Consider the following 12,224-nt stretch of genomic DNA (forward strand, 5'->3'; position numbering starts at 1 on the left):
TGGTTGTTGCGTATTGTGTGGGTATGCGAGCTTCACGAATGAATTGATCGCGAACTCTCCGCACGTGCCTTTCCGGAAGTCTCCTCGGGGGGCTAGGCGGTCAGAATATTCAGTATTTTTTAGTTAAATTTACTCCTTTATTTAAATCACACTTCAACCTCTTGATACAATTTTCCTTACGCACTTAACTACGCACTGCAACTGTCGTATAAATATGTCGCCGAACGCCTTGAAAGATCTTACGGGCGCTGGGACCGAACTCACACTAAAGAGGAGGGAGCACGAGAGCGCCGGCAGCCGGCTAGGTCGGAGAGGGGGGTACTTGCGCAGACCGGGGAGCCAGAAGAAGGAAGTAAGAGGGGGCACCAGGCCCGAATGCTAGCTAGGGCTCCAGCGAAATCGCGACTGACAATTATCCTTGCAAAATTATTAAGGACACAACAAAGTCGCCCGCCTTGAAGGGACTGCCCTTCAATGCCCAAGTTAGAAGTCGCAGGTGGTTACAATGTATCCAGAAGAGAATGACGCTCTAACAGGCCTAGAGCCTTAGCCGGTCAATCCACTGCAACTTGAAACAATAGAAGCGTTTATAATGAAACTAAGGTGCATTACTTAAATCTTATAATTGTAAACTTACAGGACAAATACTTATCGTAAAATTAACGCTAATAAACATTATAAACTAAAATGAGCATGAACGCGGATCATGGAGTTACATCTTAAACATAATAGGAACATAGTAACTTAGATTAACATTAAACGAGCTAGAAGTCAACCAAACTCACGGTTTAGTGATTCGTCGCTTGCGTTGGTATTATCGCTAACCTGGAAAGAGGTCTGACATATGACGTTTTAGCAGTCCTGACAGTAGCAGAGCGCGCTATGCCATCTGTGCCAGGGTGTATTTGCTCCACTCGTCCGGTCATCCATTGCAAGGGGTGGAGGCCCGGTTGCTTTAATAGGACAAGCTGACCGACTTCTAGCTGAGGTCCCTTCTCCCGTCTCCATTTCAGGCGCGGTTGGAGAGAAGGAAGATATTCGGCGCTCCATCTGGACCAAAAATGCTGGCGCATTTGTTGTATAACCTCCCATCGTGAGAGTCTGTTTGTGTTTACATCGCTTAGGTCAGGGTAAGGAAAGCTGTTCAGAGGAGAGCCGATCAAAAAGTGCCCCGGGCTTAGATATGACATATCGTTCGGGTCGGAGCTCAACGCGGTTATGGGACGCGAGTTTAATATTGCCTCGATTTCACAAAGGATAGTTAGCATTTCTTCGAAAGTCAAATTATGCCCTCCGACAATCCGCGCAAGATGATGTTTTGCGGACTTAACTGCCGCCTCCCAAAGGCCGCCAAAATGCGGAGCGTTAGGAGGTATGAAACTCCAAGAGATTTGCTGGTCGCGCAAGAATCGTTCTATGGCCGTTTGCGTAGCGTTTGTTCGTAACGAGTCGTAAAATTCTTTCATTTGCCGGCTTGCCCCTACGAAGGTAGTAGCGTTGTCCGAATAGATGCGATTAGGCCTCCCTCTGCGGGATATGAGTCTCCTAAGAGCGGAGATAAAGGCATCAGTGGTCAGGTCACTGACCAGCTCCAGATGCACCGCCTTGGTAGCAAAGCACACAAAGCAGGCCACGTATGCTTTATGACATCGCGCATTGCGACGCGCACCCTCTTTAAGGTTCACGGGACCGGCGTAGTCCACTCCGCAATGCGTGAAGGGTCGAGACATCGTGACTCTTGGAGCTGGCAGGCAACCCATTAAGGCCTCCGAAAACGCGGGTTTAGCCTTGAAGCAAGTAACGCAACTGTGTAAGACCTTGCGGGTTATAGCTCTCAAAGAGAGAGGCCAAAATCGCTGCCTGATAAAAGCCATAGTAGCTTGTACGCCGGCGTGATGGTTGCGAACGTGCTCGAATTCAATTATACGTTTTGTTAGTAGATGGTTCCGCGGAAGGACTATTTGATGACACGCGTCTGGTAAGAGCGAGGAATTTTTCAATCTCCCCCCTACCCTCATCAGGCCGTGATCGTCCATGAAAGGAGACAAACAGTTTAAGTTGCTCGAGGCACCAATGTCTTGAGATTTGCTTAGTGCGTGATACTCGGTAGTGAATGCTTGTTGTTGAACCAACTTGCATAAAACATGTAGAGCTTGGAGAACCTCCTCCGGGGATGTCTCCGCGGTAGAGGGTCTATTTAAGGCGGGTTTAGAGAATCTGAGACAATAAGCTATGACGCGACATATTTTGTTTAGACTAGACAATCTAGCAATCAAATCGTTTATGATGCTGAAGTCCGTGCGAATGACCATCGCAAGTGCAGATTTCCTTTGTTCAGGGACGTTATCTAAACGATTAAACTTGCCACAGGGCCACTGAGCCTCAGGCTGCCGCAAATAGTCCGGGCCATGCCACCACAGATCAGAGTGAATTAAATCTTTCGGAAACAGGCCTCTCGACAAGGCGTCCGCGGGATTGTCGGGCGACGCGACATGCCGCCAGCTCATTGGCTCGGTTATGCGCTGGATTTCCCCGACTCGATTGGCAACGAATGTGGACCATCGGCGAGACGGAGACGATATCCAGTTCAGCGTCACGGTCGAATCTGACCATAATAATATTTTTACGTGAGGCAGTTGTAGCGCGGACTTAATTGTCCACGAGTTGAGCCAGAAGCAAGGCCGCCGAGAGTTCGAGGCGTGGCAAGGAAAGCGCCTTGAGGGGCGCAACTCGAGATCTCGAGCATAGAAGCTGCGAGCGGAAGCTGTCTGTATCAATTTGACTGCGAACATATATACAGGCACCATAAGCGAGTTGACTCGCGTCGCAATAGCCATGAACCTGGATGCGATTGGGATCAGCCTGATATTTAACGCGACGAGGGATTCGTAATGCGCTCAAATCTGGCAACTGTGTTTTAATTTGAATCCATTTGGCGTGGAGGTCCTGGGGAATGGACTCATCCCAGTCCAGACCCAATTGCCACAATTCCTGCAGCAGTACCTTTGCGACCACGATTACGGGACCAATTAATCCTAAAGGGTCAAATAGGCTTGACACCTCTGACAATATAGACCGTTTTGATATAGTGCTGGGGGTTTGCGAATCCGTGAATGAGAAATGAAACGTATCTTCTTCTCTGTCCCATAAGATACCCAATATGAGAAAGTTGCTCTCCTTATCGAAGGACACAAGTCTTTCGCCGAGGTCATTGACGTTCTCTAAAAGCTCGGCGCAGTTAGATCCCCACTTACTCAGTTCCATGCATCCTTGTCTCAACAACAAAATAATTTGATCCCGAATAGTTAATGCTTCGGACTTAGTGTCAGCCCCGGTAAGCAGGTCGTCAACATAGAAATCGCGCCTTAGACGCAAAGAGTCAACGGGAAATTCGCTAGAATAATGATCAGCCAGATGAGTAAGGCATCGCGTAGCTAGGTACGAGGCAGATGCGGTACCATAGGTAACAGTAAGTAATTCGAAAGTTCGAAGTTCCGCGCTTTTATCCTGACGCCACAAGATTCGTTGGAATCGCGTATGGTCTTGATGTACTAGAACCTAGCGATACATTTTTATTATATCGGCAACTAGGACGTATTTGAAAGTGCGAAATCGCAAGAGAATAGAGGAAAGATCATTTTGAACGACCGGTCCTGTTAGCAAGCAATCGTTTAGTGACAGTCCGGTTTCAGTCTTGCATGATCCGTCAAAGACGACTCTGAGCTTAGTGCCCTTCGCGTCCTCCTTTACCACACAGTGGTGAGGAAGGTAATAGGCGTTGACCGTGCTTGTTGGCTCTTCGCGGATCGGACGCATGTGACCTAGCGCGAGGTACTCTTGCATGAATTCTGAATACCTCGCCCGCAAGGTAGGTTGACGAGCAAAACGTCTTTCTAAGGAGAAGAACCTTTTCAAGGCGATATCTCTGGAATGCCCTAATTCAGAAACCAACTCCTGCTTGAATGGGAGCTGTACAATGTATCGGCCTTGAGCGTCTCTGGTCACTGTACTTGCGAAGTGATTCTCGCAAATCTTTTCTTGAGAAGTAAGAGCTTGAGAGTCGTTAGAGATGTCCTCTAAGTGCCATAATTTGGCAAGTTGCTGATGTAGTGTGGAATTGCTAACAGCGGAGTGGAGAGCTCTGACATGCCTCGTCGGAGGAGGCGGCGCATTTAACTTACCGGCTAGGATCCAGCCTAATCTTGTCTTTTGCAGTAGGGGATGTCTGTTTGATGCCCTGATTTGCCCTACGCAGAGAAGGCTCCAGAAAGCCTCAGCACCGATCAACACGTCAATTCCTGATGAGACATTAAAATTGGGATCAGCCAGCGGAAGATTACGCGGGAGATCAAAGGCGGAACGCTTAATAGTAAAGCTCGGCAAGTCATCAGTTATACGATCGGCTACGATGCAATCGACAGTGAGAGAGGAAGAATTCAATCTGGATCGTAACGTAATTTGCACCGCTTGCTTGGAACACGTCATAGCCCCGCCTATACCGGATATAGAAACGTTTGTGGAGCGCGGAGTGAGACCTAGAGACCTCACGAATTCTCTAGTGACGAAACTGGTTTGTGATCCAGAATCCAGAAGCACTCGGCAGGAGCGCCGCAAATCGTTGTTTCCCTCGGCAATCACGAGCGCGGTTGACAGCATGACGCAATCGGAACTTCCGGCCCGGTAGGAGTGAGTAGCAACAACGTTAGTTGAATTAGATGCAGTGGCCTCGATCGGGTTAGACACCTGGTTCGTTTCGTCCTCTACCTTGGCTTGATCCGAGGCAGAGCCTTGAAGGTGTAGCAACGTGTTGTGCTTACGAGAGCACACCCTGCAACTTCCGGACGGACACTGCCTGGTGGCGTGATCCGCCGGGCGCAGGCAATTGAGGCACAGTTTGCGCGACCGAGCATTTTCTATTCGCTGCTGAACCGAAAGCGCTGAGAATTTTTTGCATTGATAAATGGAATGGCCAGCTTGACAATAATTACATTTAGATTGCACGGCCGCGTTACATGTAGTTTTCTGCTTACTGTCGGATTGCGAGCGCGACGTTGCGTTCCGCGCGCCGGCACCAGAAGATCTTTGAGTAGATTCAAGAACCTGACATTGCTGTACCAAGAAACTCGAGAACTCTTGAAATGTGGGCAATTTATCGTTTGCGAGAGATTTTTGCCAATCGCGCGTGGTATTCGGGTCAAGTTTTGCACTAAGCAAATAAACGAGCAAGTCGTCGGAATTGTCTGTCGGACGCTTTAATGCCTTTAAAGCTTGAACGTGTCGCGCGGCACCGTCGGCGATTTGCCGGAGCTCGGCGGCGCTTTCTTTCTTCATAATGGGTAGCTCAATTAGAGCTTTGAGGTGACTCTGTACAATAACGCGCTTATTGTCATAGCGTTCGTTCAATAAATTCCACGCGACCGGATAGTTTTCGTCCGAGATCTCGAGAGAACAAATAACCTTATGCGCGTCACCGTTGGTCGCGGCTCTTAAGTATTGCAGTTTGTGTACATTACTCAGAGACGGATTCGAGTGAATAGCTGATCGAAAAGCATTGCAGAAGGGAACCCACTCATCGTATTTGCCCGAAAATTTTGGCAGATCGAGCTTGGGCAGACGAACATTGAATGAAGACGAAGGCGCGTCAGACACGTTTGACGGCGTAGGGGAGGGGGCAGTCACGTTGCGCGATGCCGACGAAGGCCTTAACCGGTCGCGAATCCTGGACGACAGTTCATAGAAGGCATCTTCGAACGCGATTCTATCACTCTGCTCGGACTCAACATACATTTCTAACTCCGTTTGCACATCATTGTATTCAGTCCAGTATTGTTCTAACTTTCCCTTGCGTTCTTCGAGTTGTGAGAGCACTCTCGGGGTGACCGCGGTAATAGAGTCTACGTACGTTTTTATCCGCGTGCATGCTGACTTTACAATAGAGCGACGTTTTTTAGCCCGAGCGGGATCAAAATCGGTTGCCATCGCGGGACTCGAGTAAACAATATCAACGAACAGATTAAGAAACGTTTTTGATCGGCAAATTGAAAAGCTTTCCTTACTTGTGTATCTTCGATGAATATTCCTTAAGGCGCGTGCAGAAACACGTGGGTTGAAGACCGGGGACGCAAGATGGCGGATGACCTGGCGCGTCGATGCGGATCCTCGTTGCCGATCACGTGTTGCGTGGATGCAATATGGCGGTTCGATGCGGGTCCTTGAGCCCGAGCACGTGATGCGTAACGCAGTATGACGGCTGGGACGAAATCTCGCTGCAGGTCCTTGTTGCTGAGCGCATGCGGCGCAATGCAATGTGGCGTCTGGACCGACGCTTCGAGACGATTCCTCGTTGCTGAGCGTGCGTGCCGTAACGCAATATGGCGGCTGGACCGATGCTTCGAGAAGGTTCCTTGAGATACCTTGAGCGATTTCCAGGCGCGTTGGTGCGGCAAAACTTGGAAAAGACGCTGACCAGGTATCGGTGGAAGATGCCTTTCGAGAAGGCTCGGCAGCCGCTGCGTAAATGATACGGCAGAATGTTCGGGCAGTAGACAGTTGCAGTGATGCTGCTGTGCCGGAAATGTCCGCGTGCTTGATAGTCGGACAGTATCCGGCTCGAAGGACCAATTTGTTGCGTATTGTGTGGGTATGCGAGCTTCACGAATGAATTGATCGCGAACTCTCCGCACGTGCCTTTCCGGAAGTCTCCTCGGGGGGCTAGGCGGTCAGAATATTCAGTATTCTTTAGTTAAATTTACTCCTTTATTTAAATCACACTTCAACCTCTTGATACAATTTTCCTTACGCACTTAACTACGCACTGCAACTGTCGTATAAATATGTCGCCGAACGCCTTGAAAGATCTTACGGGCGCTGGGACCGAACTCACACTAAAGAGGAGGGAGCACGAGAGCGCCGGCAGCCGGCTAGGTCGGAGAGGGGGGTACTTGCGCAGACCGGGGAGCCAGAAGAAGGAAGTAAGAGGGGGCACCAGGCCCGAATGCTAGCTAGGGCTCCAGCGAAATCGCGACTGACAATTATCCTTGCAAAATTATTAAGGACACAACAGGAACTGTTGTTAGAAATGCTGTTTATTGTGTTTCTGTAAATACTTTAGAGGGAAAGGTATTCTGCTAAATTCGCGACATACATCTTTTTATCTTTGTTTTTTTAATATAAAAATTGCAACAACGTTCTGCTTTACTCTTAGCTACAGTATTGCAGAGTCAAAAACTTCGCAAATCCACGAAAACGCTATCGTTTCCGCACCACCACCGAGGTAGATAGCTTGGCACGTTTTTTTTTAAGTGGTTTCCCCAGTAGGCCTAATCCACTCTCATTATTTTAATGCAATAATTGTTCGAAATGTTTGCCTTGTGTTTCTAAACACAGTTCGGCTCTTCGAACAATCTGCTGTGTTGCACGGCGTATCATGTCTGGCGTTATTGTTTGAAAGGCCGCTGATATCGCTTCGCGCATCTCAGCTTCGCCACGTTCACGCATGTGCTCGACCTTCGTTTTAATGTGGCCCTATACGAAGTAGTCGAGCACGTTTAAATCCGGCGATCGTGGTGGCCAGGCGATTGGGCCACCTCGACCCATCCATCTATCTGGAAAACGTGCGTCTAAGATATCACGCACACGACGGGAGAAGTGTGCCGGAGCTCCATCATGTTGGAAAATCATATTATTCCGAACATGTAGAAGAATATCCTCTAAAAGAGGCGGCAACTCATTAATTAAAAAATGTCCGTATACTTCTCCATTAAGCCGTGGTGGCAGAAAGAATGGGCCAATCTAAAAATTAGTAGTAATTTATAAGAGCGGTAATTATTTGTAACAGTTATTAATATACGCGTCGAGTATATGTATAAGTATAGCAAAAGAAAAATTGTTATTTCGTAAGAATATTTACCAATCTATCGCCAATTACACCTGCCCATACATTAATCGCCCAGCGATATTGAAAGGAGATTTGACGAACGGCACGCGAATTTTCGTCGGACCACCTTACCATATTGCGTGAATTAAAAACGCCATTAGGCGTAAACGTAGCTTCGTCCGTATAAAAGAGACGGCTGGCAAATAAAGCGTCTCGCACAGTATTAACGAGACGCTTTATTTGCCAGCCGTCTCTTTTATACGGACGAAGCTACGTTTACGCCTAATGGCGTTTTTAATTCACGCAATATGGTAAGGTGGTCCGACGAAAATTCGCGTGCCGTTCGTCAAATCTCCTTTCAATATCGCTGGGCGATTAATGTATGGGCAGGTGTAATTGGTGATAGATTGGTAAATATTCTTACGAAATAACAATTTTTCTTTTGCTATACTTATACATATACTCGACGCGTATATTAATAACTGTTACAAATAATTACCGCTCTTATAAATTACTACTAATTTTTAGATTGGCCCATTCTTTCTGCCACCACGGCTTAATGGAGAAGTATACGGACATTTTTTAATTAATGAGTTGCCGCTTCTTTTAGAGGATATTCTTCTACATGTTCGGAATAATATGATTTTCCAACATGATGGAGCTCCGGCACACTTCTCCCGTCGTGTGCGTGATATCTTAGACGCACGTTTTCCAGATAGATGGATGGGTCGAGGTGGCCCAATCGCCTGGCCACCACGATCGCCGGATTTAAACGTGCTCGACTACTTCGTATGGGGCCACATTAAAACGAAGGTCGAGCACATGCGTGAACGTGGCGAAGCTGAGGTGCGCGAAGCGATATCAGCGGCCTTTCAAACAATAACGCCAGACATGATACGCCGTGCAACACAGCAGATTGTTCGAAGAGCCGAACTGTGTTTAGAAACACAAGGCAAACATTTCGAGCAATTATTGCATTAAAATAATGAGAGTGGATTAGGCCTACTGGGGAAACCACTTAAAAAAAAACGTGCCAAGCTATCTACCTCGGTGGTGGTGCGGAAACGATAGCGTTTTCGTGGATTTGCGAAGTTTTTGACTCTGCAATACTGTAGCTAAGAGTAAAGCAGAACGTTGTTGCAATTTTTATATTAAAAAAACAAAGATAAAAAGATGTATGTCGCGAATTTAGCAGAATACCTTTCCCTCTAAAGTATTTACAGAAACACAATAAACAGCATTTCTAACAACAGTTCCAATCAATACTATTCGAGTTTCATTATGTGTCATAAAATTTTTTTTTAACGAAATTACTTTTTCTTGAACACTTTTAATATTAAACGCGATACAACACTCAGAGAGAAAATATCGCGCTGATTATTTATCGCAGTTCTAGTGATAATTTTCGCTAATTTTTTTCTTCGAGCGTGTTTAATAAAAATTTTTATTTAAATTACACAAAATATAAGTAGATAGTACAATGTGAAGATGTTATTAAAAGTGATAATATTTATTGTATTTATGAGTACTTGAGAGGGAGAAAGTGAGTGAGAGAGAGAGAGAGAGAGAGAGAGAGAGAGAGAGAGAGAGAGAGAGAGAGAGAGAGAGAGAGAGAGAGAGGTGTCGTACTAAAATGCGCGAAATACTTATCCGAAATACTTACTAATTACGATAGATTTTCAGTGATTTATTTAAAAAAAAAAACACGAGAATTTAATCGTTCTATATTTCATAATCCATCATTTCTCTGAATCAAAAAGAAAAAATTTCAAGAAATGATATCATTTTCTATCGTTCTCTCATTTCCTGTTAGTTAAGTATGTTTCATTGTTGCAGTATGAAAAAATATCTATGAAGACATCGTGTAAGAGAAAAAGATAACGATGAGAGAACTCGATGTGGCAAATATTATAATACACGTATAAAAAAACTCAATTTGAGAATCAATCGTGAATTTTAGGATAATTTTTTATCAATGTTTTCGTTATCAAAGATTTAACAGTACGATACAATTCGATAAGAAACAAAGTTAGAATTGTATGATACTGTAAATAAGATATTTAAGAAAAAGAAAGAATCTATCGTGAATGTACCAAAAATTTTAATTAATTTACTATATTCATAATTATGTCATTTGTCATGAATGTGTGTAACGACGCGAGTCTTGGCGCGGTGCGGTGGGACGCGAGAGCGGCCATTGATGCGAGTCTTGACGCGGTGCGGTGGGACGTGGGAGCAGCGAAGCACAGAGCGGCGCGACTCTCCCTCTTCCCCCCGGCCGCCGGCGCCAATACTCGAGACAGTGGGCCGTGCTACGGCTCGAGCGGCTCGAGCTCTTCCTTCCGCGCGCTCTCATTCGCACAATTAAAAAAATTAATATCTCGATTATTGGTGGACCAAACCCAAACAATATTGGGTATTTATGTTTGCCTCGATTCCTTCTACCTTTTTACAAGCATTGGCGTGGGTGCTTAGGGACACCCTGTATATTTAAACATTATATAAAATTTTTTCAAAAAGTCAAGATTGTAGAAAATCAAATAAAATAATAGATTTATACTACGAATTCTCGCGCATGCGCGAGAAAAACCGTCCCGTCTAACAACACTGCCCCCCGGCGCTTAAACCATGAGATTGCTAGGCGCGTAGGGGGAGTTGTTACAACAAGCGGCAATGACTACGAACGTGCGACGCGTAACGCTGAATTCTCCCTTCGAGTTATGATAGTTCCTTACTTTTTTTAATGAAAATAAAATTTTTTAACGACAAGAAGTATGTGTGTACGTGTACATACATGTGTACAAAAAATATCAGTTCTAATGCTTAAAGAAGCGATTACTAAATTTATTTTTTTAATAAATAACGATTATTTTTAATAAAGAATATTTTTTGATAATAGTCTTAAACATTGTAAACTGTCATTATAAATTAAAAAAAAAACTATTATCATATGCTCAAAACAAAATTTATATTTCTTCAAAAAACATTAAAAAATTTTATCGATTAAAATTGAAATGACAACCAAATAAAATTTTTGTTTTAACTTTATATTCTTAATTAAAAATTAAACAACTAAGATATTTATATTTTTAATAAAATTAATCCTTGTGATAAACTTATACACGGAGAAAACTTTATGGTAAAAATTATTATAGTAAGTAGTAAACGCGAGCCAAGGAGGAATTATGAAAATTTTTATTATGTTTTTCAGCAAATTACGATAATATTTACACTATTTATATGGTATAATTCTCTGAAGTTTCTTCTTACAGTTCGTAGTTACTATCATAAATAATAAATCATACATAATTTTACTATAAAATATTCTTTGTGTAGATTTACGAATATATTAATTTATTAAATATTTGAACAATAAATTTATGAAATATTGAATATGTGTGTGTGTGTCTGTGTGTGCATACAATCGCGAGCTAAAGAATAATCACTTTATGACAGGAAGATGATTATTTCCTAGTTCGCGATTTTATACCACTATTACTATTACATTATTTATGCTGATTACTATACACGCACACGTAGAAAAATATGATTCTAGTTTTAAGAAAATCAATTATTCACTTTTAATTTTACTTTTTTAAATAATTATCTTATCTTTAATAGTTGAAAAAAATATTCTGTCAATAATAAATACCTCACTTTACATAAAATAGATAATGCTTAACATTTTCGTGTATGTACACACACATACACACACAAATTACATACCAAAAGTTTCTTGAATTAAATAAACAAATAAAAATAATTATTTTTATGTGACGTACGCGTGTATGAGCAATAAGGGTTGTGTAATGTAAGTACCATGCGGCGAAAAATAGTTTTATAATTTTCATTCACTTCCGCAAGAAAATGACAGAGCGTTATTACTTCCACACCACCTTGCGGTACACAAGGATCACAAAGATTAATTTTATTAAAGATATAAATATTCTGGTTATTTAATTTTTAATTAAGAATATAAAGTTGAAACAAAAAGTTTAATTGGTTCTCATTTCGAATTTAATTGATAAAATTTTCTAATATTTTTTGAAAAAGTATAAGTTTTGATTCGAGCATATAATAACTTCTTTTAAAATTTATAATGACAGTTTACGACGTTTAAGACTATATATAAAATATTTTTTATTAAAAATAATCATTATTTATTAAAAAAATAAATTTAGTAATCGCTTCTTTAAGCATTAGAACTGATATTTTTTGTACACATGTATGTACACGTACACACATACTTCTTGTCGTTAAAAAATTTTATTTTCATTAAAAAAAGTAAGGAACTATCATAACTCGAAAGGAAAATCCAGCGTTACGCGTCGCTCGTGCGTAACCATTG

At 43.0% G+C, this 12,224-nt stretch overlaps 3 protein-coding genes across 3 annotated transcripts; 1 reads left to right on the forward strand and 2 right to left on the reverse strand.

Annotated features, from left to right (window-relative positions):
* Nucleotides 1–788: 788 nt before the first annotated feature.
* Nucleotides 789–2,507, reverse strand: LOC118644435. Its single transcript, XM_036283011.1, has one exon. It carries the CDS (start codon nucleotides 2,505–2,507, stop codon nucleotides 789–791), a length of 1,719 nt encoding a protein of 572 aa, XP_036138904.1.
* A 142-nt stretch (nucleotides 2,508–2,649) lies between these two features.
* On the reverse strand, nucleotides 2,650–7,497 carry LOC118644436. The gene is made up of 3 exons (XM_036283012.1): nucleotides 7,368–7,497; nucleotides 3,649–6,608; nucleotides 2,650–3,558 (listed from the first exon to the last, which is right to left on the reverse strand). The coding sequence occupies exons 1-3, from the start codon at nucleotides 7,495–7,497 to the stop codon at nucleotides 2,650–2,652; spliced, it is 3,999 nt and encodes a 1,332-aa protein (XP_036138905.1).
* A 753-nt stretch (nucleotides 7,498–8,250) lies between these two features.
* LOC118644483 lies at nucleotides 8,251–9,388 on the forward strand. The gene has a single exon (XM_036283092.1). It carries the CDS (start codon nucleotides 8,516–8,518, stop codon nucleotides 8,855–8,857), a length of 342 nt encoding a protein of 113 aa, XP_036138985.1. The 5' UTR covers nucleotides 8,251–8,515; the 3' UTR covers nucleotides 8,858–9,388.
* The last annotated feature ends 2,836 nt before the right edge of the window (nucleotides 9,389–12,224 follow it).

Source organism: Monomorium pharaonis, chromosome 2 (assembly GCF_013373865.1).
Source record: "Monomorium pharaonis isolate MP-MQ-018 chromosome 2, ASM1337386v2, whole genome shotgun sequence".
Classification (NCBI taxonomy): Eukaryota; Metazoa; Arthropoda; class Insecta; order Hymenoptera; family Formicidae; genus Monomorium; species Monomorium pharaonis.